Below are 23,802 nucleotides of genomic sequence, written 5' to 3' on the forward strand. Positions count from 1 at the left end.
TATTTCCGGACATCTCATCAAACAGAACCAGCTCAATGAGTCAATTCAATGATGAGCCCAGATTTGTCGTCATTGAAGGTTTTGTCATCTTGTTCGATTTGTAACGTTGATCCGAAATTGGTTAGCGGCCGCTAGCTTAGAAATTGGGCTTACTGCTGCAGCTGCTGTCAAACACATCCTCCACCAAAATCTGCTTATGCGGACGGCATCGTTGTCCGAGAGGATTACAAAGGCCTTGCTGACAGGCGCAGCAAGAGACCGAACACCGAGCACGCAATGGAAGATACAGAACAGGCATGTCGCTGATAGATGTAGATATACCACAGGATGAGTGCCCGGTGGTCATGTTAAATAGAAGCAGTCTTGCCCTCAGTCTGAGTACAATAAACAATCATCAATCACTTCCAAACAGCCGAGATCATCTCTTGAGTTGTCTAAAACGTCAAAATTCCAGCCGAACAAACACAAAGTACTACAAATAGTGTTTCAGAAAAGATGCGACACTCAAAGAAGATGCAGGTTGCCGATGGCGATGGTGAGCCTCTCAATCAAGGGCCCTGGGTCCAGACTGTTGACAAGTGCAGATCATTACACGCCCAGCAAAAAGTCGCAAACTTCAAGAAAAGGCAACGGATCTGGCAAACAACTCCAACAATTATACAGACTATATGAAGATGCCATGGACATTTACAACCAATCCGCCCTGGCTAAGACAATTGAAGACATGCTGCGAACAAAAAACCGACCGCGCATCACCAAGATTGTTTCGCTGGGTCTGGGCAGCTTGTTGGACGCTAAGGACCAACAGCGACGCATTAAACAATTGGTCGTGCTGATGGCGATCGCATCTCATCTAACATTATCAACGAGCGATAAGAGCAGATTGAGAATTTACGCGCAAGACCCAACATTCACAGCTGCCGACGAGACCTTTCTCCAGAGCCTCGATATCTCTGTACTAAAAACACCATCGATTGCGAACTTGGGTGAGGCTGGACGGATAATGGACGAGGAGACACTTGTCTACAGCCCATTCCTCACGCTTGAGACGTACAAGCTCCTCTTATCTTCATCGCAATCCTCAGACGGAACAGTTAGAGCACCAATATTGGTCAGCGACGACTTCAACGCGCTGAGATTAAAATGGGACAAGCGCACGACGGAGCGAAAGGACGTGGAGGGGTTAATTCAGGGGGCACGCGAATATCGTCGGCGCGCAGTTAGTGGGGAGGGGTTCTGGACGCAGGCCGATCGTCCGTTTCCCATGGCCCTGTACTGGCGGAACTCAGAACCCCGGGATGTGGGCGCCGCCCGAAACACGATAAGATCGGAATCTCAATCTTCCTTCTCACGATTTGAGCATCGCGCGATCCCGATACATGCTTAGATTATGTCTAACGGGGGAGACGTCCAATGAAGTCATGATTAGTGAGGTCTCAGAGATCAGACACTTCCTCCTCTCCCACGTGTTTTGAAGAATTTCTGATACTGTACCAAGAATACAAGGAGTTCAGATCGGGGCGAATAACCTGGATGCATTTCAGCCTTAAAATGTGGTCTCATTAGCGATTGTCATAGCGTTAGAGTAGCGATGAAAATTTTTAAACTCTGGTTAGACTCATTTGACCTTTTCTATTGCTTGATAAGGATCATCATGAGGTCTCCGACGTTTTCCTGTTCCTGCATGTGTTGCGAAGGCCGGTCGGGCACTAATGCCAATAGCTTGGGGAAGATGGCGCACCTGAAGACAGGGACCAGTGACAGAAGAAAAACGTCGGGCGCCTGGACTGAGTTAGACGCTCGCTGTTGTGGAAGCGAGACCTCAATAATCGCATCGCGAACTGTTAAGCTCCAGGTCGGGGCTGGCAACTTTATAGCAATCACCCATCTTGTGCTCAGACTTAATCTTCAAGACTGGAGATTTATTTCACGAGATCAAGAATCGTCTGCTTGGCAGACGCTGCATCGCTCTCATCATGATCCTTTGGCGACAGCGATGTTTTGGCGCAGTAAAATTAAGCTTGTCCGTTAGACAGCTGTGGTGTAGCGCTTGTCACGCTAAACCGGCGCTGAGTTGAACCCCTGATTTTAGCCTCGCAGGCTGAGGCAACACCCAACAATAGTTAATTCTAGGCGGGTTTAGGTCGGCGATAGCGCCATGCACAGGTGGACTGGAAATTCCAGTGGCTTTTTTTCTCCTTTCCTGCGCATCTAGCATCATTGAACTCCCCAGGATATAATCATATCACAGCGGAACCCGTCAACATGCCCCTCGACGTCCTTCGTTCGATCATTCATTCATTTAAACACTCTTTTGAAAGCGCAGGCTAAGCTTGGTCAGTTTTGTTACTGGTCTGGATCAATCTGCTTCCTCTCCTTCAATATGACGGGCACTCATGAGGGTGCTGGCTGGTTTCGCCAAATGTTCAGCGGCGGATACCAAGAATTGCCGACGACAAATGCTGTCAAGGATAAGACTGAGGCCACTCAGATAGTGCCGAGGAGGTTCTTGCGATTGTCAACGAGAGGCCTCTTGCTCATGCTGGCGGCTATTCTTCTCATTCCCACGTTTTTGGCTCTTGCGGCTCTCGAGGTAAGCGACGTCGCAATCACCGATGGGATCTTCAATTGACTGACAATTGTAGGGCCGACAATACCTCTCCGATGGAACGGCTGACGTCTTCGAGATGGGCGAAACTCAAGATGCAGCCTCTCCCGTCGCTTCACCCGCTTCGCCCGTTTCGCCCGCTGGCATCCCCGCCATGGTCAAGCCTCCCAACCAGGCGGGCAACATTTTCAACCGCCGCCTCGTCATCCTCCTCCCAGCCAACGCCCCCGGCGTCAACGTCTGCAAAGCAATTGTCACAGCAGTTGCCCTTGGATATCCCGCCCCCGTCATCCTGAACTGGGGCAAGAGTGGCTCGCATCTTGCCAAGATCGCTGGTGTCCTCGATTATCTTGACTGGAGCTCCCGCCAGGGCAGTTCAAGCAAGGACCACTTGAACGAGGATGATCTTATCATGGTCGCCGACAGCGCAGACTCGTGGTTCCAGCTTCCCCCAAGTGTGCTCCTCTGGCGCTACCATGCTCTCAACGAAGAGGCCAACGAGCGTCTTCGCGCTCAGTGGCCACACAAGTCAGAGATGCCCATGAAGCAGACCATCATGGTGTCCGCCCAAAAGAGGTGCTGGCCTCGCGCCAAGTCCGGTTCCAACCTGCACTGCGATGCTCTTCCGGAGTCTCCTCTTCGTGAGGATCTGTACGGACCCGAGACAGACAAAGATCCCAACTTGCGCATGGTCGATGTCCGACCCAAGTACATCAACAGTGGTGCCTTCATTGGACCTGTCGGCGACATGCGAAAGTACTTCCGTCGCGCCCAAGAGCGTTACGAGTTTGGAAAGGCTGAGCAGGGAAATCACTTCTACAGTGACCAGGGCTTCTTTGGTGAGATCTGGGGAGAGCAAGAGATGTGGCGCACGTGGCGACGCGAGCTCGGCGATGCCATTAATCCCTCTCACAATGTTTCCACTATGGTCCGCGATCAATTCGAGTTCCACGTCGGCCTCGACTACAATCAGACCATCTCCATCCCCACTGTCTTCGAAGAGGATGACGGTGACATCTTGACACTCAACAACCAGACATATATCGCTGAGCGATCTCGAGAGCTCGAGATTGAGCCTGTTCGCCTGACTGCTGTCCCCGAGGAAATTGCCAATGCGACAAATCCTCTTGCGCGTATTCTCTCAGAAGAGGACCGACGCACACTGAACTGGGGCGACATGACTTTGTACGCCGACTTCTTCACCACCGCTATCCCCATCAACATCCATCACAACGCCCACATCAACAACCTGAAGAACCGAAGAGTCTTGTGGTGGGACCGCATGTGGTTCTTCCCCTACCTCCGCCAGCTTGTCAACGCGCAGCTCACTCAGCGCCGACAGCAGCCTCTGGGTAGGGTTGAAATCCCCGAAGGTCGGGCTATCTACTGGGGTCTTGAGGCATACCGAACTATCAGGCGGTTCATGCCTGCTCAGCGTGGTATGGTCAACACCGACTTGGACACCGTTTGCACGTCAAGTTGGGCCAAGAAGGAGAAGCAGAATTGGTGGGATGTGGTGTTCCAAGATGAACAGGGACCATTGGTCCTCAAAGCGTGATTTTAGATCTTTAAATGGGTTATTTGGTGTATATTAATTTTTTAGAAAGGGTTAATCATGGCAATTCTTGGGTTTGAGCGAGATATTAGTCTTTCGTTTGCCATTCAGTGATTAATATGTCATCACGCTTCATGATCAACTCCGCCGTACCGTCAAATTATTACCGTGTATAACCCTTTATGATGTTGCCCTTGATGTGAATGACAAGTGGCAGATTGCTGTTCGAGACACATACCCAAGCCACCACTGTTGCTCAAACATACTGATGCGCTGTCGCCGCCTCTTAGACGTCGACTGGACTGTCCTGCCCCGGGTTTGCTTCCTCGTAGTGCATCATCTTGACAAGCCTGAAGTAGCCAGCAGCAAGAGCACCACCAAGAAGAGGTCCTACCCAGTAAAGCCAGTGATATCCGGGGAAGTCTCTGCCACCAACAGCGCAGCCAAAAGACCGCACAGGGTTTAATGATCCACCTGTAACAAAGACACCTATGATGCAATTGAACGTCAACCTCGTGCCAAGAAGTAATAAGAAGGGAGGTTCCCTACCTGGAATGAGGGCCACAAAAACAGAGAGACCAATGCCAATCGGCGCGAGAAACGTATCGCGGGATTTCTCCGCTGCAAGCATCAAGACAACGAAGACCAATTGAGCTGTAAAGAACATCTCAAGAAAGACGCCCTGCGCTATCGAAGTATTGGGACCGAGCGTGGTATTTGCCTGTGAGGCACTTCCGGGGAACATGGCTTCGACTAGACCACCCGCGCACATTGAAGCAATGAGCTGCGCTGGGAATAGGTACAGCGCTCGCATCCATGGAAGTTGGCCAGCGAGACAGAGACCAAAGGTGACCTGCGAGCATGGCCGTCAGCACATCAAGCTTGTCAACGAGTAAAATAGCTTACCGCAGGGTTAAACAATCCACCGCTGATTCGGTAGAAGGCCCAAACGTTGACCAAGAGGGAGAAGCCGTATGCCATTGCGATCCAGATAATAGTGTTGTTGGCCAGTGTGCCATTAGGTCCGGTGGCAGGCTCTTGAAGAACAGCAATAATGTTGCCGGCATAGCCAAAGTACAGGAAGAAGAAAGTACCGACAAATTCACCAGACGCCGCTACCATGTGAGTGCCGAATTCGCTGAGATGGGTTCTCTGCTGCTTATGGTGGTGGTGGTGGCCATTGAAGCCATTCGCACCGTGAACTTCTGCAGCGGATGCCATTTTCGCAACGTCGTGAATTTTCGCGCGCGATGGCTGGTTAGTTTTCTTCGAGGCCTGGACCCTGAAAGGAAAGATTAAGCAAAAAGAGGAAATCTGGTATGAGTGAAAAACAGGGAACGCAAAAAGTGACGGGGATGGTGTAGGTAATGGTGTAAACCCGGGGAATGCTCAACGGCTGACGCAGTAACTACGGGCCTACTCCCTTAAGTAAAATGCTCATCACTTTTCGATTCCTTCATATTGGCGTGGCTGCAGGTATGACGCGCACAAAGCTGGCCTCTGTGAGACTGCTGCGCTGTGAAAGCGTCAAAATGACAACGTCAGGATTGCAACGGCCGTTGGCCATTCCACAGCTGACATCAAGCCCGTCCGCTTGGCGCCTGTCGAGTCTCAGACTATTGAATTGTCAATGTCGACGGGGCTGATTATGGCCACTTCTTCATTGGACAGACGCAGGACTAGCCGGACTTTGCGTCCGGGAATGGAGATCACAGAGCCCAATGTAGAAAAGTGTGCAACCAGTCTGGAGTCGTACTAGGCCGTTTGGATCAGGCCATCGGACGATCACTGTTCAATCTGTGTTTTGCAAATATCACATCATCTGCAACGAGCCGCGTTTGTTGACCAGGGAATTGTTTATAAAGCCGAGCTTTGGTGCAACCTTTGATCGACCACTTCTTGGCGTACATATCGTATCACGGCAATTGGGCTGTTTCCCTATTCTTGGTGTCGACAAGCTGACAAGTCCGTGCTGAGCTGGGCGATCTTGAGCTGCTATGACTCCAGCTGGATCACGATTTCGCGCTTGGGGATCATCAATACACTGACGTATACTGGTAGTGAGCTGAGGGTCTCTGCATTTGCATATCTGTTGATCAAGACGAAACTAGAATAACCGCCAAGGAAGCAAAGGGCTGCCAAGTATCCAGACCCCTCATGGCGCTGCTGTGCTCTCAATGGAGTGGCAGACAATGACCGAATGTTCCTTGGAGAACCAAAACTCGATATTCCCTTCCATCTCCGAGCACTTCCAGTCATCGCCGCTGTGTGCATGGTCCGATTCACTTCCAATCTCGACATGAACGCCTCGCACTATCGCTGGTGTAGGTTGGACATGACAGTAGCACAACCGCCGTGGACTCACATACGTCTTGACACGATAATGACCAAATCTACAGTCCCCCAAGGCTCTCTGAGCACCGTTACTATAGTCGAATATCATACCCTTGCATTCAAAGTTCTCGTCTTCTACGACCTTAATGCCAGTCACGTCTTTTAATGGCGCCACTGAAAGATACATATGCTCGAACATTAGATGAAGAAGAGGATCCATATTCGGCCAGCGGTTGTTGAACGGCGGTAGGCTATCACGGTGCTGCTTCCGCGGATATGTTCCGAATACAGTAGCTGGTCCGACATCTGCAACATTGTGAATGAGCAGTTCTGGGCTTGACTGGCTGAGAACAATATCTCTGTGCTGCCTAAGATGGCATGGGCCAACATACACATCCCCGGCTAGCTTTGTACGAATCTATCTTCATTAGTACTGTGAAGTCAGTCACCAAGGGGAAATGAGTACCATGAAAAAGGGCTTCTGCGTTGTAGCCCCTCCTCCTTCAACTTTCAACCGCATCGCGATCGAGGTGATTTCTTCATCTCTGGGCATCGGTAGGTATATCCAGACGACACTTTCCTGTCTTTTCACAGGAAGCCGGTCGAATGTTTTCGTTGCACAAGGTCTCGCATGTGTATGCGCGTGTATTGCGTAGAGCTTACTGAAAGAGAAGAAAAACGTGAGGCCCGTTACACTGCGTAGGTTGGTGGTCTTGAATTGCATGGATGGTGTCACGCGGCCGTAAAAGTCGCAGTCCTCAATACCAGGGGGTTTGGGGGTGTCCCAGATGTGAAACCCCAACAGAGATGCAGGGAGCTCAAGCCGCAACACATGACACTAGGTGTACTGGGTCAGTTCAGATCATTGCAATATCCAGAGCAACCTCATCACCTTCAGTACAGCCACAACATCCTGAAAGCATATCGCAGGCGAGATTACAAATGCCTCCCTGTCCGAACGTTGGGGTTCGTATGATGATTTTGACAGCCTTTCTATCTTTCGTATTCCCCTGTGATCAAGAGTCAAGCGTACTACTGGCGGGCAGTTGCTTGATAACACAGCAGCGCAATCTCCTCGTGTCCAGGATAGGATATTACACAAAGGTATCGAAGTAACTGGTGGAGCGGTATCGGACTGTAAGCGGGACAACTCCCGAGCTATGCTGAGAACATGGATGTAGCGCCAGAACGTCGCCGAATCGCTGTACTCTTGTACCATGTGGATGAGCTCTGCTGGTAGGAGCTTCAATAGTCGAATACCATAAGCCTCTGCTTTCTCGCGGACAATTTCGATGTCAAGTCCTGTTTCACGGTCCAGCTGAAGCATTGGAGCACGTTGCCAGAGGTTCCTCTTGCCAATTGTTATCCATAATCTGTCGACCGCATTGTCGATTTTGCAGTGTTCTTGGAACAGATTCAGGCAGGTAGAATGTAAGCCTACTGCCTCGGTAGCATCTGTGCATCGCCGGCAGCTCGGTGCCCAGCACAGGACTTTCGTGCCAACCCTGATGTTCCGAGAGTCTGGGAATACCGCGCGGTCTAGACAAAGCCCTAATTCAGGTTCAAGACCGTTACCTAGCACTGCAAAACTTGCTGTTAGCCGATGGACGAACATGAGAGAAGTGTTGTCAGAACTAACAAGCCACAAAACTCACGCCAGCCAACAATGCTTTGCCGCAAATGCCGCATTGAGTACGAAGGCGATGATGCCCTGTGACTCCGCCTACCAAGGAGCTCATGATGACATTGAATGAAGATGTACTACGAAGAGGGGAATATCTCGCGTTTGGCGTGACCTCGGTTCGGATTATTGAGGAACCGACGTACAGATGTCAGCAATTGGATGTTACGGTGGATGATTGGTTACACGGCATGAGATGGCTGGGGGCTGGAGCTTTGGAGGAAATCTGTTAAAAACGGTGTTTAAAATGTGAGCAGCGGGTTTATGAAGCCCTGGTAATCCAAGAGTTTCCACCTGGATCAAGGTTATGCGATGAGGCAGGGAAAGGTTGCTGGCTGAGAAGGGACCCGGACGATAACATTCCAAAGATGAAGGATAATCAGAGATTCAAACCGGATTTGCGCAATTCACCTTCCATATTATATGAAATTGCATAATGAGAGGGTCCGCTGTCGTGCTGGGCAATAGAACGAAGCGAGTGTTGGTGAAATAGAGAAGAGACTATAGCAGAGGTCACATGTACTATTCAAGAACTTATTTATATCCCCAGAACCTCCACAAGGCTCATGAAAGAAGCTTCCATTGAGTTTAATACTGTAATTTCATGATTACTGTAAGATAATATAGTAGCTCATAATGTTACAAAACTGGCACTGCCTTGAACAATGCATACCTGATTGAATCGCACGGTACTTCACGGAATGAGAATATGTTGATGAGTATGAAATTTCTGTAATCCGGATTAGATATATCAGCGGCATATGCCAAAGCAACGCATCAAACAATACTATGATTTTGTCTTTCTTTCTCTGCGTTCAGTTTAAGGCATATAATCACCTAGCTGTATCTAATAGACTTATATTGCATGCTATCCAATAAGAAAGTTGGCGACTAGGTTCTTATTCTCGCAAGGTTCTTCGGAGACTCTTTCCCTTTGTCATTTTATCTAGCTCTTAATACTCAAACCTGTGACGCTTACGAGGCCTCAATGCTATGCTGACAGGCTCGAAGTTATCCGTAATTCGCTTCCAGTTATCCTGCTGTTGAAAATGACACTGATGTTCCATCGCTCAGCCTAGGCCTCTGAACGGTGTATTCTGAAGGGGAGACATTTCAGTACACAGAGGATGAGAAAGGATCAGCGAGTCCTACTACCAGTATTTCTTTCTAATAAAGATCTGTTTGCTTTTAAAAAAGCAACAGGCAACGCGATTCTCGTATCTTCGCCTATCACAGGAAAGACTGGAAGCAGCCTCTGCAATATATTCCCAAGCGGCACAGGCCGTATCTTCACCTATCATTTGAAGACCGGGCGGCAACCAGCGGGAGAGGCTTCAATCCAGGGAAGGCCATATCTTCACCTATCACCAGTAGTTGGTAACGTCTCGGCAGTTGACATGTCTTGCAGTCGTAGAATAATTCTTGCCAAGATGGACCCTGCATTGTGGGCTTGTGCGACGTGAGATCTCGGGAGAAAACGTGGTATGGTATTTCCCCGATTATCTCCGGTAAGGCTATCCTGGATCGTAAATATTAGTCGGCTTTTCACCCTGCTGCCGATCTCTAACACAAAGCAGTCTCATGTAGTTCTCGACCTTATATATCGTTTTTCTGCCGATCGACAAAGACAATATGTCAAAGGGCATGTCTGAATAGCTTCAACTTCAGTATATGACTAGTTTATGCTTTATTCAATAATTTTTGAGCATTACAACGTTGCAGTGGCACAGCTCAGGTTGCAAAGACCGACGGGCGTTATCGTCGAGCCATGGAAGCGACGTCGCCAGAACCGGGTAAGCTCTCATCCACAAACCCAAAACGTTTGTAAAGTCCGGCCCCAGACTTGCTTGCATCCACATACGCTGCAACTCCGTCCTTGTCTGCTAGATCACAGCCAAATTTCATAAGCATTGAGCCAGCTCCACAGCGTTGATAGTCAGGATGCGTGACCAACGTATCGAGATCTAGATGAATTGCAGTTAGCAGATCCGGGGTACAAGGTCCGAGTGGCCCCTTACAGTAGTGCTTCTGGTCTCCCATAACGCGGAGTCTTTCCGCTTCCTCCTTGGCAATGAACTCGTCACAGACTTGACCAGGCTGATCCTCAGTCCATGGTGGATATCGTCGACCCCGCTCGTGGGGCATCGAAGTATCCCACTTGGCAAAAGCCGCGATCCGCGGACGGCCATTAACATCTTTAGAGTCTGGATCGACAACTTTGACGTAGCGTTGAAACGGTTTATGGATCAAGTCGTGACGATTGCCTTCGGTCCACCAGTTGCGTACGGCCGGTGTATCAGGCCAGATGCGTTGGATTCCAGGATCGGTAAAAGCTGCGAACCATACTTCCGTGAGAACGGGTACATCTTCAAGGGTGACTTCTTTAAGTCTCAGGCTTTTTTGTGCAGTCATCTCGATACAAAACGGCGGTGAGATGTTTAATGAAAGGAATAGGATTCAGGATGCAGTTCTGTCTATCAGTGGAATTGCGTAAGCTTCTATTGGCTAATGAGCTGAGAGGGGGTTTTGGTAAGCAAAGGGCCATCCGAGGCCCAGTTTTACTCGTTACATTCACGTGGAACAAGTTATAGTACAGTTGATGTCTGGTACAGTAGCTCAAATGTTTATTATTACCATTATCATTCGCCTGTTGCTTAGTGGCGTTCGTTTCATTCCATCGCCACAATCTGAACTTGCTATAACTTAAATATTACCAGTATTATGACAATGACGATACCAGGGCTTTCAGGTTGTTGAGTGACCCAGTGTACGATTTTACAGGTGTGATTTGCCGTAACGTCTCGTCCAGCAAACTGGGCAGGTCGACTCCCAGGTCAATCATATACGCCTGCGATGTCTGGCGCTGGGCGTATAAAGCTATCGTGTATAGATAGGCATTGACCATCAGCGTGCTTGACAGGTTCCTGCCGGTCAAGAGGTCATTAAGAGGGAGCCAGAGCTTGTAGTCTCGCAGCAGCCGGATCCGTTCGAATTGTTTATCGGCGGGTGTCGACGGCTCCAGTTCGGTCAAGTCCTCCGCAAGAGCGATGAGTAGCCGCAGCTGTCTCCAGGTGTCGTCGTCCGGTTCTTGCTCTTTCAAGAGAGCCTTGAACTTCTGCATCTCGACAATTATACGTTGTAGTCCGTTCGGCTTCCCGCGCTCCGTCTTGAGCGTTGTGTGCAGATGGGCAGTTTGACGCCATGCTTTTGCTATCATGTGATAAAATCCGGATTGGTGACCTAACCGATGGCATGTTTGCAAAATCTGAGATTTTATGAGCTTTGGTGTATCGCGTGGCAGAAGGATAATACTTACCGCTGAGATCCCTTCTGCAATCTGTCTTCGGCTCGACCTGGTCATGTCAATACTTCCGTCCATCGCCTCAGCGAGGCGCACTCACATATCTTCACAGAGCCATAGTAGTGCCATCGAGGCAACGAGGGCTCCATCAGCATGCTCAGGTCTAAAGTTGGACAGACATCTTCTGAGGTCCTGGATAGCTAGCATCTGATATTGATACTCTTTTCGACGGGCATGTTGGCAGTGAGTAACTGATGCAACTTGGTATGCTGAAAGGGCGAGGACTCCATTCATCGCTAGCCGAGACGACGAGATGATACGAAAAAAGCTAGAGAGTCAACATGATAAGATAAGAAACTCCTGGACAAACAAACCTCGGTAAGTATGATGATATAACAGTGAGTTTACTCACTCCCATCGTTGTAAGTCTATGTTGGTTACTTGCAGCTTGGTAAACGAAGCATAAGTCATCTTCGGAGTAAATGGTTGGTTGCAGGGTTATTCTGATACGATCATCCGGTATAGGCATTGACCCTGTCCTTCTCCACTGCCTTACCTCTGCCCTGGCCTTGGCCGACCATGGTCGACGAGGTTTCGAGCTTGAACAAGACTTTGATGAAGTATTCTCAGGCGAGGGCTGAAGTAGCAACTCTTCTTGTGACGGGGTATCGTGAAAGGAGCATTTGACCTTGTGCTTAGTGCAGTTCTGGCTGGGGGATCATGAGCTGATGATCGTCTTAGTATAGAGGCATGGGTCCACCTACCACTGGGGATAGTTCTCGTCGCAGCGGATATGACGGCGCTTACTGGACCAGACAAATACTGATTAGTATGTTCGGCTAGTATCGAAAGTCTTTAAAGTCCCACACACCACGTCAAGCAGCCCATGCGTGACTTTGTATGGCTGCATAAGGTCAGTTTTCAGGTTCGGCAGGGCGAATGGAAGAGGCCTCAGACTCGTACCTCCTACGGTTCCCATTCCTGGCTTGACTGTGCGACTTGGATGGCATGATTTAGGTGTAGAACGGGTCACGGCGTGCAGAACAGGCGTCCTTGCGAGGCTCTGCTCACATTCGGTCACCGGGGGTAAAGATAAAGGCGGGGAATTAGACGCGTGGGAACAGAACGGCTCTATGCTTCTCTTTAAATACCCTCGCGCTAAGACGTTGGGGAATGATACAGATTGGGTCTAGCCCTGGCTCCCTGACTCCAAAGTGCTAAGTCTAGAACAGCGATACTATCGGAACGCCGCATATTACAGACACGCACTATTAGAAGCCGTTGACGTATCGTCAAGGAATCCTCACTGCACGGCAAGGTAAAACATTTCAATTTGGGTGAGGACGTGTCTTGGCCGCACGCAATGTCGCGGCAGTTATTATCAGTCAACACTATTACTGGTTAAGTAGTCAAGGCGATCATGACAGGGGGTCCGGACGAATCGGATGGGACGAGACCGTTGAAACCTATTTCTGACCCTGTATTTAAAACGCCAGCTAGCAGGTCGATCAGATACGGCGGAGTGACTCCTTGATCTTAGATTATCTTCCCGGGGAAGCTTGGTAGCGTTATGGTATCGGAGGCCTAGTCCAGTGGGTCAAGTGCTCCCCGATGGCTGTGACAGCGGTCCTAGCTAGATGGCAGATATCTTACAACGTAGCATTTAAGATAAAGGCTACCCCGTGGTTAATAAGACAAGACAGTTGCCTTGCAAAATTGGCCTGGGATAGCAGTCGCGGCTCCAAAGCTGACACTCCCGGAGGCCTAAGCAATTGTTCTCATCTGCTTGAGGGTAAGCGTGGAACGCCTCGTAGGTTCCAATAGGTGCGGTTCATCCGGAGCCCTTGCTGTGGCGCACATCAACGAATTGATACAACGATAACTCCAAGACGCCAAAGCTCGTAATTTTGGTAGTCAGGGCCGTATCCCAAGACCAGGCCTATGCTACAAAAAGCCTAGGTTGCGACGCTTTGACGTTTTAAGAACCGATACTAACCATGGAAGGCCGTAATTCCACCAATGTGATCCTGGATAAATGACATACATGCTTACTCAGGCAACCATTCGAGACATGCCAAGCTTGATTGGTCTTTTCTAGATAAGCAATGGCCAGAAACTTCTCCCATAGGATATAATCTACAAGAGTTGATGCTCAAAGCTCCACTGAGAAACTTGCATGCCCAAGAACATCATTCCAGCCCAATCAACAACCAACAGAGTCTGAGTGGCTTGAGCATTATCCTTAGCCGAGCTAAGCCCCAAGGCACGACATGGTCTTCCCCGGAACTCTCAGCCGGGGCTGCAGCCGCTGCAGGAAGCGAAAGATTAAAGTAAGTTTCCTGGTCAATCAATCTGAATCTGACAGGTCAACGGTCCAGCCCCTATCCTAACCTGTTCCTACCAGTGTGATGGCAGACGCCCAGGATGTCGACGTTGCGAGCTCTACAAGGCTCCATGCCCTGGCTATGATCGACCACTAGCGTTCCGCTTCCACGGAGAGCCTGGACAAAGCCTGGTTCGCGATGAGCCCGGCAGCTCTTCCGCGAAGACCCTCGTCTTGGGCATTGGGCTCGGCTACGAAAAGGCGAGGTCCAAAGGCTCAGGGGTTTGTCGACAACCCCAACCCTCGTTCGAGGATGAGTCCATCTCGTATTTCCTGCACGAGTACTGCGTCTTGCCGGCGCCAGGCGTCATCAAAGGGCACCTCGACTTTCTAGAGGGCATGTACAGGAGCTCTAGCCGGACATCGTGCATACGCCCGGCCCTCCTTGCTGCAGCTCACATGTCGCTTTCGAGACACTACAAGTCGTCAACGCTCTATGTCACCGCACGATACCACTACGGGGCTGCTTTGAGGACTGTCAACAGAGATCTGTCTGCATCTAAGCGGCCCCTGAAAGATGAAACATTGGCATCCCTGATGCTGCTGGGCATGATCGAGGTAAGTCATGTGCTGCAATGATCTGCAACTCGCTGACGAACCCTCGAGGATATCGAGTGCCAAGGCCAAACGACCAAGGCCGTGCACATGGCCGGCATTTCCAAGTTATTCGACGTAGTCGGGCACCGCGTGATAACAAATGTCGAAGAGTCAAACTTGCATTCATGGATCTTCACTCAAATGGTTAGTAGATCTTAACAGGACCCTTATAGCATGGATGCTGAGACACAAAATAAGCAAATCCCCTCACTCATGGCCAAGGACGATATGGACTGTCTGGTCATTCCCGACTCACAGCTCGACACATCAAACCCAGTCATCCGCTTAGCCCTGGTCGTCACTCGAATTGGACAGTTCTACAGGGCAGCTAGGCGAATCACGAGTGCAGATTCGACATCGACGCCGAATAAGCAACGGGAATTACTCGTTCCGTTTATCCAAGAAGCCTTGGCAATCGGCGCTGAGTTGGCTATGATTGAAAAGGCCATGCCTACAAGACTACAACCTCAGCAAACAGCCGACAAACGACCCGCCACTCCGAATAATAAGCCTTTGGTCAGCTTTCAATCGCGATGGACGGCGTGCACGTGGGTCTTCTTCAACATGTACCTCATATTGTTCTTCGGGAGGCTGCATGTATGTGCGGCAACCCTCCTGCGGCTTGTGGACTCAAAGAGCAGTCCGCAGGTTCAGCTCGCTCAGACCACCGCCACCATCGCTGAAAAGCAAGTTGTTTCAATGACTCAAAGGCTCTGCAGTGTATTGCCCTATCTGATGGGAGAAGTCAACGAGCAAGGTATCCCACTTCCCGTACCGCAACGCCAGAGCGTCGTCATGTACCATCTGGTCTGGCCACTTGCTATCGCCATCGAAAGCCCGCATAGTAGCCCGTGGCAAGTCAAAGAGTGCCAGGCCAGGCTCAACCTGATCCGAGATCTGTATGGCATCAGACTCGCGTCTTTTGCCCCGGGCTTGGCCAGGGACCTGATGGCGTAAGTCTTATCGAGCGGGCGTACATGCGATGATGTTCCCAAACATGGAGAAGGTTCTTCCAAATGGGACTAGTGGCGTCCCGATGGGAATGTTAGTGATTGTACGTTTCAGGTTGATGATACATAGAAGCTGAGCTAACGCTCCTAGTTGAGAATGACATATCGTCGCTCGGTTCAGTCATATTATGAGTTACTTAGATTCTGTATGAGTATGTACGATAGTTTCATGAATAACCTTTTTGCTGGTCACATCTGAGTCTAAAGGCCTGCTTGCTAGGTACAAGTGGATCGCAGCTTGGTCTGGCTTAAGAATGCGTACCTGTCCAGGAGCAGCCTCTTGGAGTATCACAGTTCCATTGATGCTTGGCATGCAACGTCTGCCACTGGAAAGGGAAAGTTTCAGGGTAAATGTAACTGGTATTAACTTGAAAGGTCTTAGTTCGGAGCACTATTGTATTTTTCCTGGCTGATTTGCTGCGGGGCTGTCCCCCGAATTTTCGTTCCTCGTTAAATTTCTCGTTCCTCACTTGGAATTATTCCGGCTTACGCATCGGTTGGTGTACCCGCACGGCAAGTTGTCCAAATACCTATTAGCGTTTTTGTTTCGCCGAATTATCTTCAAGAGGTAATGATAGCTACCGTAGTTGCGTAAATGAGGTCATAATAAATGGGCGTTGATCTCGTTGTTTCGACCAGAAGCGGCATGCCTTGCGTGCTTGCGTGATGCATCAGTCGATCCCTGCCAGGGTACAGGGTAGTCTAGTTGGCCAAAGTGTCACCTAACGGTCAGGCCCGAAAGAGGTTAGACCATTTCACTGACAACTCCACTTGATTGCTACCGCGTTAATAAACTTCCTCCTCTACTATCACTATCATCTAACTCGTCTCGGTTAACCATGCGAACCTCGCTCCGAAGATCTTGTAATGCCTGCGCGAAGGCGAAACACAGTTGCGATCTCGGAACTCCCAAATGTTCACGATGCCTCAAGAGAAAAGTCACGTGTATTTACGCAAATGTGCCTTTGTCTTCATCATCGACAACATCATCGTCAACACCGGAACAGCCGGCTCGGAGCAGGTCGATAGAGAAGTCTGAGGTGAAGACGTATTCGTTGAAGAGCCGAGACTTAGATTCAGCCTCTCAAGACTCAATGGAGCTATTTGCACCGGCTGGCAATTCCTTCGATCCGTTTGACTCATATCCAGCGACCAGACTTCCCAGAGTTCACGTTCAACGATTGATACAGCACTGTAAAGCATTGTCTACCAAGTTTCAAGATGGTCTAATATCTGACTCAAGGACTAGTTCTCTCAAATATCTCTTTTCAATATTACCCTTTGGATCTCAACATGTCCTCAAATCCATTCATCGTCTCTTGGTGGCCATTGGCTCTTGCAGATCCAGCATTATTCCATGTTTCTATACAGACGGCGTCATTAGATGAAGAGAGGCGTGCCCAGAAGGGCTTCCCTATATCAGAACTTCTCATGGTAGATTCTGTATCTCTAATACGGAAGAAGATAGGGAGTTCGTTGCTGGCGATTCAAGATGAGACATTGAACTCTGTTGTCACCTTGGCTGCCATTGAAGTGAGTAATTTCTTCGGGGCTACCGACTATAACTCTGTTGATTGACTCTTGAGTGTAGCATGGAAAGGGGAATATTGAAGCCAGTAGAGCGCATATAGACGGGGCTAAACGTATTGTTGGGATCCGAGGTGGACTTGATCAAGTGAAACAAGTAAGCCCATTGACCGCGAGGATGATTGCTTGGTGAGTCATATCTTCCTATCACCGCGAATGACTTGATGAACTGATTTCAAAGGGTATCGTTGCTCGTCACAGGCTCTCCTCAATATGCAATACAGGACGACCTCGGAATTGGAGATGGAGTTGGTCCAACACTGCAATGGCTTCTCGCATCATCCTTCCTTGAAATACAAGACCCTGTTGTTGACACTCTCCATCTCGATCGCGACATAGCAGATATCTTGACTCGACTGCGCGGCATATTTCACCAACCGAACGCTTTGAGTTTATTGGGCACCGAACTTCACGATCTTACATGTTTCGTGGTTCATAAGCTCCTGCTCATCCCGCCACTCACGGACTCGCCCCAGTCGGAGTGTCTACGATGCGCCATGACACTTTACATGCTTATCATACACGGCACAACTTATTACACGCATACAGAGTTGGCCAACAGTATTATTCAGCGCCTCAAGAGCCAGCTCCAACCTTTAGCAGGTAAAACGGGCAACGTCTTCTTCGGTTCCTTGCAGATCTGGGTCCTTTCAGTCACAATTGTCTCGGCTACGGACCCAACAGATATTCAATGGCTGATATACGCAGCCAAGATTGCGGCAAATGCTATGGGTCTGCAATCTTGGGATGATGTTGTTGTCCATTTACAGAATATTCTGTGGCTACAGACGGAGCGAGCAGATGTATTCCGACAGCAGTGGGAAGCAATTCTGACATGAGCACGCATAAATATCAATTGAAATAATTACCACAAAATTCACAATCTTGAAAACGAACTCAGAGACACTCTCGAAAAACGTACGACACGTTGATTCGCGAATTGGCTGTTGCGGCGCTGCAATTGCGTATTCGGTTTCACAATTTTCGATCGGAGACTAGTCCTAAAAGATACTAGTCTCCGCGACGTCAAGTGATGCTGCAGAGGTAATAAGGAAGCGAGGCATCAGGCTATAACCGGGACCAACGACACCGAACAGATTTAACAGCAATGACATTGGAATAGAATATACCGCTAAAATTCAAGATGAAATTTGATGGTCTATTACTGGAATTGGAGATCGCTCGGCGGAGGGAGATGCAACTCAACATCTGGCAGAACGGGTCATCCTATGCATGGCGTGATACCAATTCTGGGGAACTGGATTACGACACATTGAGGACTGAGACAGATTTGATGTGATATGGATACACAGGTCACCTTCTCCACCTTTCAGATCGGAGTCTAGTACATATGCAGTAATCTCGAATCTGGCAATATCAGCCCATCGCATTTCGATGACCATACTGGGAGGCGTATCAAGTCAAATTTGCCAAATCCTTTGTATTGGAGATTCAGTCTAATACCCGAGGCATGCTCAGGGAGTTCGTATTCTTGTTGTAAGATCCGATCAGTACTGGATGTTAAGTTCCTAGACGACCCCTGTACTAGAGCCAGCATGATCTGAGTCCTATCTTATAAGACCTCTATTCCCCCAGATCTGTACCAGTTTCAATACATAGACTAGTTGCCCCGTTCACTTTCGTTCCCAGAATGGCATCTATAATCAGCCCCGGAGATGAGGCAGCTGTCAGCAACGCCAGCTTAACCTTTAAAGATGACATATCCAACGGGAATGGGCTGCTCTCAAGCTACCTTGATGGCTACAGCAATACTCAAATACTCCTCACGATCCTAGTTGTCTTGATTGCATACGATCAATGCATGTATCTTTGGCGTAAGGGCCCAATTGCCGGTCCAGCTTTCAAGATCCCTTTCATGGGCCCTTTCATCCGAGCACTCTATCCCAAGTTCGACCACTATCTTGCTCAATGGGCTAGCGGTCCTCTGAGTTGCGTTTCCGTGTTCCACAAGTAAGTCATAGCCCCATTCTTCGCGATAAAAGCCGCTTATATCATTCGCAAGGTTCGTCGTCCTCGCCTCCGACCGAGATATCGCACACAAAGTGTTCAAGTCCCCAACATACGCCAAACCATGCATCGTCCCCATGGCCGAAACCCTCCTGCGACCAAGCGCCTGGGTCTTCCTTCAAGGCAAGGCACATACTGAGTACCGCAAAGGACTCAACGGGCTCTTTGTCAACAAAGCTCTCAGCACTTACCTACCCGTCCAGGAGAAGGTATACGATGATTACTTCGGCCGGTTCGTAGCAGCAAGCGAGGCCAACAAGGGGAAGCCTATGGCATTCATGCGTCTTTTCCGAGAGATAAATTGTGCTCTCTCTTGTCGAACGTTCTTTGGAGATTACATATCTCAAGATGCTGTTGAGAAGATCGCTGACGACTTTTATGAGGTCACAGCTGCCCTTGAGCTCGTCAACGTACCTCTCTCTGTCTACATCCCCTTTACAAAGTGTTGGAAAGGAAAACGTACAGCAGATGCTGTGCTGGCTGAGTTCGCAAAGTGTGCTGCAGCTTGTAAGGCTAATATGGCTTCTGGTGCTGAGCCACGATGTATCGTTGATCAATGGGTTTTGCACATGATGGAGTCCAAGAAATACTACGATCGTATTGCTGCGGGAGAAGAGGGAGTTGAGAAACCACGAAACTTGATCCGTGAGTTTACAGACGATGAAATCGGGCAGACTATGTTCACCTTCTTGTTCGCCTCCCAAGATGCCTCCAGCAGCGCCACTACGTGGCTATTCCAGGTCCTCGCTCAACGCCCCGATGTTCTCGATCGTCTTCGAGAAGAGAATCTCCTTGTACGAAACGGTAACAGGCACCAACCGTTCGAGCTATCAATGCTCGAGTCCCTTCCCTACACCAACGCAGTCATTAAAGAGCTTCTTCGCTATCGTCCCCCTGTCATATTTGTCCCCTATGAGGCTACCAAATCCTTCCCTGTCACACCCAAGTACACAGTATCCAAAGGCACTCTCATCGTCCCTACGTGCTATCCCGCGCTTCACGATCCTCAAGCCTATCCAAACCCTGAGACTTTTGACCCTGACCGATGGATCACGGGTGATGCCGAGTCCAAGACAAAGAATTGGCTTGTCTTTGGAGCTGGTCCTCACGATTGCTTGGCTCGCAAGTACGTTCCGCTAACTATGGCTGCCATGATTGGCAAGGCTTCTCTAGAACTAGACTGGGTGCATCATGCAACCAGCCGTTCGGAGGAGATTAGAGTGTTTGCTACTTTGTTTCCTGAGGTAAGTTTGTTGCATGCTCAGTAACAGTATCGTGCACTGACTTATGGTGCTGTTAGGATGAATGCCAGCTGGTCTTCACCAAGAGAGAGTAGATTGTTGCTCGTTACCGAGGCAAGGTGTTTGCGAATTTGGTAGAGTCTGGTAATTAGAGAGTGCGTCGACCGTAGAATGGGCGAATGAGTTGCTCTAGAATGAGAAACTATGGCAGATTACAGATACATATTGTGTGACTATGTGATGTTTTGATCTATTCAAGTCATGCTAGATGCTCGCTAATACGAATGGAAGATAAAGCTATATACAAAGTGTTAAAGGGCTTCGGCCATCTGGCCGATACGTCCCTAGAAAGGATGTTAGAATGGCACCCTATTATACATTACAGCTAGCCAACGTGTTGACTGCTGGCCACGAACTTAAGCAAAGACACTGTCGAGGAGGAAAGCAACCTCCTCCTTTCGGACGTTGTCGACAGCAGTGTAGCTGAGGTCAGTCTTGTTGACATCGAAGACAATGTTAAGAGGCTCTGCAAGCGTGTACTGAGGCCAGGTAACATGGCTGGGAGCAGTTTTGACAGTATTGGGGGTCAAGTCGTGCATGAAAGAAACCCACATCTTGCTCATGAGGTCAGCAAGCTCAACGAAAGTCTCGGGCTTGCCTTCAAAGGGGTTGGGCTTGTAGCCAACACCCTTAACGTTGTTGAAGACGAAAGCAACCTCCTGGAAGTGGGTAGCTCCAAGGATGGCGGGAAGGCCATTGACGTAAACGTTCCAGAGGTAGGAGAAGACGGGGATGGAAGAGGCCGAGTAGACCTGGGCCAAGAGACGTCGTCCAGCGTGCTGTTGGAAGTCACCAGCGAAGGCGGCGGCACGCTTCCACTGGGAGCCATACTCGTTGGTAGGACGGCCAATGAAAGATGCGGGGATCCCCTCATCAGGGATATCAGGGTACAGAGTAGTAGCAGTAGCGACCTGAGTCTGGCTGAGGCCGAGGCTGGAGAGCCAGGACTGAAACTGCTCGGTAGTGTTGATACCCTTCTTACCGTAGGCAGTACCCTCGTCGAAGTTGTTACCCATGAGAAGAGGAACGTGAGCGAACTTGCCAGCCAGAAGTAGCTTAGAGGCCTGGGCGGTCATGAAGTCACCGTCGATAACAGCAGTGAGAGCAGGGGCGGTGACGTCGAGAGGGGTAGTGTTGTTGAAGATGTTGTTGAGGGTCTCCCAAGGAAGGCCACGAAGACACTCGAGGTTGTCGGAGGCAGAGTCGCATCCAGTCTTCTTGACAAGAGCGTCATAGTACTCCTGCCAATCAGAAGCCTGATTGAACAGCGCAACAGGGCTACCTGACTCGAGAACAGCAGCACGGAAGAGGTTGTTGTGCTGGCCCTCGTAAGCGACAAGCTGCATACCCAGGGATCGAGCGCCAGCAGACTCTCCCCAGATAGTGACCTTGTCGGGGCTACCACCGAAGGCCGCGACGTTGTCCTGAAGCCATCTCATAGCCAGGCGCTGATCCTTGAAGCCCAAGTTACCAGCATTCTCCTTCTGCATCTCTTCGCTGAAGAGGAAACCCCATTGCGACACACGGTAGTTGATGGAGGCAGCGACAATGGGCTTACCCTCCTTGACGGATTGATCAACGATGTAGCTCAGGTTGTACCTAGGGTCTCGGGAACCGCCGTTGGTGTAGCTCTGTCATATTGTTAGTCATAATATAGCGTTGGGTATATAGGATGGGAACTGACGCCTCCATGAACCCAAAGGCCAACGGGGAGCTCATCTCCGGCCTTGACACCAGAAGGTCGTACGATGTTAATGGTCAAGCAGTCCTCATTGACAGGGTTACCGAGGCTCTGGGTATCAGAGCCGTAACCAATACACATCCATCCGAACTCAGTGGCAGATCGAGGTCCCTTCCAGGCCTTATCAAGAGACTTGGGTGAAGAGAAACGCAACGGGCCTACGGGAGGTTGGGCATAGGGCATGCCAAGGAACAGATCATGATCATACGTGGTGTCATGCTTGCCCTGGTAAGTTCCGTTGCAGACTTGAGCAGTAGGAACGCCTGGAGGGGAAACGTGGGGAGGGCCGGGAACGGGAGCAGAGGGAGAGGGAGGGGAAGGAGGACTGGGAGGTCCTCGAGGTCCTCGAGGGCGAGGAGGATGATGATCGCCAGGAACGCCAGGAACAGGAGGGGCAGGGTAATGAGGAAGGGCAGAAGCATAGCCAGAGAAAGCCGCCAAGAGCAGGCTTAGTGTGTTTGAGGAATGCATCTTGTAGCGTTTTGACAAAGGGACAAGGTGCAGTGAGAATCGGGAGCTGAGCTTCTAGACAACGTCTGGAAGAAAAATGAGGAAGCTCGTTTAAGAAACTTGCATCAGTGGCTTGTCATGTCGATCGCTGTCTTTAAGTTCAACGGACGTCGAGGCATGGTGGGCCGTGAGAAAGGAGCATTGTCCATACAAAAAACATGGTCTACCATGTCATGACTTGAGTGAGATTACATTCTCTTGCCCCAGGGATTGTGCATCCGAAGAAGAGCCAGCATTCGCCTAAAAGAACTGCCACTTTGTTGCTCGCAAAGAATTGCAGAGCGGGCACGACAGAATATCTCGCTGCCTGGGAGGAATTATGCTTTGGTAGGTCTGCCGATCCCTTCCATATTCTTTCTCCAACACCGACCAAATGTGGGCGATCAGGTTCAGCTCCCCCACATGATGCTCCGATCTCGAGTCATTGACATGTTGAGTTGCAAATCTCCCAAAAAGGATTGCTCCATCAACCATCAAGTAACTCTACTGACTACTGCAATAATTCTCCATCACAAACACTCGCCAGCATGAACTCGCTGGACCAACTGACTTCAATCCCTGCGCCGGAAGGCGGTATCCCGGGGCCTTTAGGGAAAGGAAAGCCGTTGGCACTTGGCAGAAAGTTTAGATTGCTTCTAGAGGCAAAGGGGCGCCTAACATCGCAACCAAATCCCAACTTAGTTAAGCTTAGGGCTAGGAGATGCTCAAAACGCCCTAAATTGGCGGACGTAGCCCCCCCTAGAGGGAAAAGCCGGTGCTGGACTGTCACTCGCTAAGGGGTTGTTGCGTGATTAAGGGACGGCCCCAAGAGACGGACACTGAAATGGAGTCACTCTTGGTCAATTCGGAAGAGCTTATGGGCATTATGCTCCATTATTATGGAGTGATATGGGGGATCCGGATAATCCCCCGCTCCATCGATGGATATTCGTAAACGAAATCCATATTTTTAGAGTCTTGGCGCCCTTCGGGTACCTCAAAAACTTCCCTTGGGTGAGATCGTTTGGTGGTAGGTGAGCAAGCTAGAGAGACGAAGGATGCTGAACTTTTCTCTAGGTCTCACGATTGTGTGGGTTGTAATCAGCCTTTAGTAGCTCCGGGATGAATTTCCGTTGACAGATCACTGATTAATGCAAAGATACTCGGTTCATTAAAATACTGGACTC

At 49.7% G+C, this 23,802-nt stretch overlaps 11 protein-coding genes across 17 annotated transcripts; 6 read left to right on the forward strand and 5 right to left on the reverse strand.

Moving 5' to 3' along the window:
- Positions 1 to 372: 372 nt before the first annotated feature.
- Positions 373 to 1,621, forward strand: FOIG_13488 (uncharacterized protein). Its single transcript, XM_031214640.1, has 2 exons — positions 373 to 535; positions 585 to 1,621. Exons 1-2 carry the CDS (start codon positions 496 to 498, stop codon positions 1,385 to 1,387), a joined length of 843 nt encoding a protein of 280 aa, XP_031055731.1. The 5' UTR covers positions 373 to 495; the 3' UTR covers positions 1,388 to 1,621.
- Positions 1,622 to 2,219: 598 nt separating this feature from the next.
- On the forward strand, positions 2,220 to 4,341 carry FOIG_13489 (uncharacterized protein). The gene is made up of 2 exons (XM_031214641.1): positions 2,220 to 2,593; positions 2,646 to 4,341. Exons 1-2 carry the CDS (start codon positions 2,384 to 2,386, stop codon positions 4,164 to 4,166), a joined length of 1,731 nt encoding a protein of 576 aa, XP_031055732.1. The 5' UTR covers positions 2,220 to 2,383; the 3' UTR covers positions 4,167 to 4,341.
- On the reverse strand, positions 2,377 to 5,728 carry FOIG_13490 (aquaporin rerated protein, other eukaryote). Its single transcript, XM_031214642.1, has 3 exons — positions 5,070 to 5,728; positions 4,713 to 5,016; positions 2,377 to 4,652 (listed from the first exon to the last, which is right to left on the reverse strand). Exons 1-3 carry the CDS (start codon positions 5,382 to 5,384, stop codon positions 4,450 to 4,452), a joined length of 822 nt encoding a protein of 273 aa, XP_031055733.1. The 5' UTR covers positions 5,385 to 5,728; the 3' UTR covers positions 2,377 to 4,449.
- A 254-nt stretch (positions 5,729 to 5,982) lies between these two features.
- On the forward strand, positions 5,983 to 7,681 carry FOIG_13491 (uncharacterized protein). Its single transcript, XM_031214643.1, has one exon. It carries the CDS (start codon positions 7,224 to 7,226, stop codon positions 7,611 to 7,613), a length of 390 nt encoding a protein of 129 aa, XP_031055734.1. The 5' UTR covers positions 5,983 to 7,223; the 3' UTR covers positions 7,614 to 7,681.
- Positions 6,083 to 8,274, reverse strand: FOIG_13492 (uncharacterized protein). The gene is made up of 3 exons (XM_031214644.1): positions 8,137 to 8,274; positions 6,964 to 8,078; positions 6,083 to 6,915 (listed from the first exon to the last, which is right to left on the reverse strand). The coding sequence occupies exons 2-3, from the start codon at positions 7,219 to 7,221 to the stop codon at positions 6,319 to 6,321; spliced, it is 855 nt and encodes a 284-aa protein (XP_031055735.1). The 5' UTR covers positions 7,222 to 8,078; positions 8,137 to 8,274; the 3' UTR covers positions 6,083 to 6,318.
- A 1,493-nt stretch (positions 8,275 to 9,767) lies between these two features.
- On the reverse strand, positions 9,768 to 10,648 carry FOIG_13493 (uncharacterized protein). 2 transcript variants are annotated; one of them, XM_031214646.1, is made up of 2 exons: positions 10,197 to 10,648; positions 9,768 to 10,142 (listed from the first exon to the last, which is right to left on the reverse strand). In XM_031214646.1, exons 1-2 carry the CDS (start codon positions 10,588 to 10,590, stop codon positions 9,934 to 9,936), a joined length of 603 nt encoding a protein of 200 aa, XP_031055737.1. In that variant the 5' UTR covers positions 10,591 to 10,648; the 3' UTR covers positions 9,768 to 9,933. The 2 variants fall into 2 exon arrangements, with proteins under 2 accessions (XP_031055737.1, XP_031055736.1); XM_031214645.1 differs by having other exon boundaries at positions 9,834 to 10,648.
- A 132-nt stretch (positions 10,649 to 10,780) lies between these two features.
- FOIG_13494 (uncharacterized protein) lies at positions 10,781 to 12,606 on the reverse strand. 2 transcript variants are annotated; one of them, XM_031214647.1, is made up of 7 exons: positions 12,443 to 12,606; positions 12,351 to 12,383; positions 12,244 to 12,285; positions 11,854 to 12,189; positions 11,580 to 11,807; positions 11,495 to 11,531; positions 10,781 to 11,443 (listed from the first exon to the last, which is right to left on the reverse strand). In XM_031214647.1, exons 1-7 carry the CDS (start codon positions 12,487 to 12,489, stop codon positions 10,898 to 10,900), a joined length of 1,269 nt encoding a protein of 422 aa, XP_031055738.1. In that variant the 5' UTR covers positions 12,490 to 12,606; the 3' UTR covers positions 10,781 to 10,897. The 2 variants fall into 2 exon arrangements, with proteins under 2 accessions (XP_031055738.1, XP_031055739.1); XM_031214648.1 differs by having other exon boundaries at positions 12,244 to 12,383.
- A 1,012-nt stretch (positions 12,607 to 13,618) lies between these two features.
- FOIG_13495 (uncharacterized protein) lies at positions 13,619 to 15,858 on the forward strand. Of its 3 annotated transcripts, none has more exons than XM_031214649.1 (4): positions 13,619 to 13,809; positions 13,884 to 14,420; positions 14,469 to 14,603; positions 14,658 to 15,656. In XM_031214649.1, the coding sequence occupies exons 1-4, from the start codon at positions 13,750 to 13,752 to the stop codon at positions 15,414 to 15,416; spliced, it is 1,491 nt and encodes a 496-aa protein (XP_031055740.1). In that variant the 5' UTR covers positions 13,619 to 13,749; the 3' UTR covers positions 15,417 to 15,656. The 3 variants fall into 3 exon arrangements, with proteins under 3 accessions (XP_031055740.1, XP_031055741.1, XP_031055742.1); XM_031214650.1 differs by lacking the exon at positions 13,619 to 13,809 and having other exon boundaries at positions 13,819 to 14,420; positions 14,658 to 15,503; positions 15,561 to 15,858; XM_031214651.1 differs by lacking the exon at positions 13,619 to 13,809 and having other exon boundaries at positions 13,819 to 14,420.
- Positions 15,859 to 16,283: 425 nt separating this feature from the next.
- Positions 16,284 to 18,506, forward strand: FOIG_13496 (uncharacterized protein). 2 transcript variants are annotated; one of them, XM_031214652.1, is made up of 4 exons: positions 16,288 to 16,663; positions 16,719 to 17,002; positions 17,061 to 17,185; positions 17,238 to 18,506. In XM_031214652.1, exons 1-4 carry the CDS (start codon positions 16,309 to 16,311, stop codon positions 17,893 to 17,895), a joined length of 1,422 nt encoding a protein of 473 aa, XP_031055743.1. In that variant the 5' UTR covers positions 16,288 to 16,308; the 3' UTR covers positions 17,896 to 18,506. The 2 variants fall into 2 exon arrangements, with proteins under 2 accessions (XP_031055744.1, XP_031055743.1); XM_031214653.1 differs by having other exon boundaries at positions 16,284 to 17,002.
- A 110-nt stretch (positions 18,507 to 18,616) lies between these two features.
- FOIG_13497 (cytochrome P450 oxidoreductase) lies at positions 18,617 to 22,940 on the forward strand. The gene is made up of 3 exons (XM_031214654.1): positions 18,617 to 19,027; positions 19,080 to 20,328; positions 20,385 to 22,940. The coding sequence occupies exons 1-3, from the start codon at positions 18,708 to 18,710 to the stop codon at positions 20,418 to 20,420; spliced, it is 1,605 nt and encodes a 534-aa protein (XP_031055745.1). The 5' UTR covers positions 18,617 to 18,707; the 3' UTR covers positions 20,421 to 22,940.
- Positions 20,459 to 22,940, reverse strand: FOIG_13498 (uncharacterized protein). Of its 2 annotated transcripts, XM_031214656.1 has the most exons (3): positions 22,070 to 22,779; positions 20,742 to 22,016; positions 20,459 to 20,669 (listed from the first exon to the last, which is right to left on the reverse strand). In XM_031214656.1, the coding sequence occupies exons 1-2, from the start codon at positions 22,595 to 22,597 to the stop codon at positions 20,742 to 20,744; spliced, it is 1,803 nt and encodes a 600-aa protein (XP_031055747.1). In that variant the 5' UTR covers positions 22,598 to 22,779; the 3' UTR covers positions 20,459 to 20,669. The 2 variants fall into 2 exon arrangements, with proteins under 2 accessions (XP_031055747.1, XP_031055746.1); XM_031214655.1 differs by having other exon boundaries at positions 20,459 to 22,016; positions 22,070 to 22,940.
- Positions 22,941 to 23,802: the final 862 nt, after the last annotated feature.

This window comes from Fusarium odoratissimum (assembly GCF_000260195.1).
Source record: "Fusarium odoratissimum NRRL 54006 unplaced genomic scaffold supercont1.33, whole genome shotgun sequence".
In the NCBI taxonomy this organism is placed as follows: domain Eukaryota; kingdom Fungi; phylum Ascomycota; class Sordariomycetes; order Hypocreales; family Nectriaceae; genus Fusarium; species Fusarium odoratissimum.

What these genes read in the sequence shown, in the direction of transcription:
- FOIG_13490 (XM_031214642.1), bottom strand. Translation starts at nt 5,384, where the DNA reads ATGGCATCCGCTGCAGAAGTTCACGGTGCGAATGGCTTCAATGGCCAC. An exon ending in GTGGATTGTTTAACCCTGCG is followed by an intron (nt 5,017 to 5,069) that starts GTAAGCTATTTT and finishes CCATGCTCGCAG; the next exon opens with GTCACCTTTGGTCTCTGTCT. An exon ending in TTTTGTGGCCCTCATTCCAG is followed by an intron (nt 4,653 to 4,712) that starts GTAGGGAACCTC and finishes ATTGCATCATAG; the next exon opens with GTGTCTTTGTTACAGGTGGA.
- FOIG_13489 (XM_031214641.1), top strand. Translation starts at nt 2,384, where the DNA reads ATGACGGGCACTCATGAGGGTGCTGGCTGGTTTCGCCAAATGTTCAGC. An exon ending in TGGCTCTTGCGGCTCTCGAG is followed by an intron (nt 2,594 to 2,645) that starts GTAAGCGACGTC and finishes TGACAATTGTAG; the next exon opens with GGCCGACAATACCTCTCCGA.
- FOIG_13494 (XM_031214647.1), bottom strand. Translation starts at nt 12,489, where the DNA reads ATGCCATCCAAGTCGCACAGTCAAGCCAGGAATGGGAACCGTAGGAG. An exon ending in CGCATGGGCTGCTTGACGTG is followed by an intron (nt 12,286 to 12,350) that starts GTGTGTGGGACT and finishes TGTCTGGTCCAG; the next exon opens with TAAGCGCCGTCATATCCGCT. An exon ending in GACGAGAACTATCCCCAGTG is followed by an intron (nt 12,190 to 12,243) that starts GTAGGTGGACCC and finishes ATGATCCCCCAG; the next exon opens with CCAGAACTGCACTAAGCACA.
- FOIG_13495 (XM_031214649.1), top strand. Translation starts at nt 13,750, where the DNA reads ATGGTCTTCCCCGGAACTCTCAGCCGGGGCTGCAGCCGCTGCAGGAAG. An exon ending in GCAGGAAGCGAAAGATTAAA is followed by an intron (nt 13,810 to 13,883) that starts GTAAGTTTCCTG and finishes TGTTCCTACCAG; the next exon opens with TGTGATGGCAGACGCCCAGG. An exon ending in CATGGATCTTCACTCAAATG is followed by an intron (nt 14,604 to 14,657) that starts GTTAGTAGATCT and finishes ACACAAAATAAG; the next exon opens with CAAATCCCCTCACTCATGGC.
- FOIG_13491 (XM_031214643.1), top strand. Translation starts at nt 7,224, where the DNA reads ATGGTGTCACGCGGCCGTAAAAGTCGCAGTCCTCAATACCAGGGGGTT.
- FOIG_13493 (XM_031214645.1), bottom strand. Translation starts at nt 10,590, where the DNA reads ATGACTGCACAAAAAAGCCTGAGACTTAAAGAAGTCACCCTTGAAGAT.
- FOIG_13497 (XM_031214654.1), top strand. Translation starts at nt 18,708, where the DNA reads ATGGCATCTATAATCAGCCCCGGAGATGAGGCAGCTGTCAGCAACGCC. An exon ending in TGCGTTTCCGTGTTCCACAA is followed by an intron (nt 19,028 to 19,079) that starts GTAAGTCATAGC and finishes ATCATTCGCAAG; the next exon opens with GTTCGTCGTCCTCGCCTCCG. An exon ending in TTGCTACTTTGTTTCCTGAG is followed by an intron (nt 20,329 to 20,384) that starts GTAAGTTTGTTG and finishes TGGTGCTGTTAG; the next exon opens with GATGAATGCCAGCTGGTCTT.
- FOIG_13498 (XM_031214655.1), bottom strand. Translation starts at nt 22,597, where the DNA reads ATGCATTCCTCAAACACACTAAGCCTGCTCTTGGCGGCTTTCTCTGGC. An exon ending in GCCTTTGGGTTCATGGAGGC is followed by an intron (nt 22,017 to 22,069) that starts GTCAGTTCCCAT and finishes ACAATATGACAG; the next exon opens with AGCTACACCAACGGCGGTTC.
- FOIG_13492 (XM_031214644.1), bottom strand. Translation starts at nt 7,221, where the DNA reads ATGCAATTCAAGACCACCAACCTACGCAGTGTAACGGGCCTCACGTTT. An exon ending in CGCAGAAGCCCTTTTTCATG is followed by an intron (nt 6,916 to 6,963) that starts GTACTCATTTCC and finishes TAATGAAGATAG; the next exon opens with ATTCGTACAAAGCTAGCCGG.
- FOIG_13488 (XM_031214640.1), top strand. Translation starts at nt 496, where the DNA reads ATGCGACACTCAAAGAAGATGCAGGTTGCCGATGGCGATG. An exon ending in GCAGGTTGCCGATGGCGATG is followed by an intron (nt 536 to 584) that starts GTGAGCCTCTCA and finishes TGACAAGTGCAG; the next exon opens with ATCATTACACGCCCAGCAAA.
- FOIG_13496 (XM_031214652.1), top strand. Translation starts at nt 16,309, where the DNA reads ATGCGAACCTCGCTCCGAAGATCTTGTAATGCCTGCGCGAAGGCGAAA. An exon ending in TCAACGATTGATACAGCACT is followed by an intron (nt 16,664 to 16,718) that starts GTAAAGCATTGT and finishes CTCAAGGACTAG; the next exon opens with TTCTCTCAAATATCTCTTTT. An exon ending in ACCGCGAGGATGATTGCTTG is followed by an intron (nt 17,186 to 17,237) that starts GTGAGTCATATC and finishes CTGATTTCAAAG; the next exon opens with GGTATCGTTGCTCGTCACAG.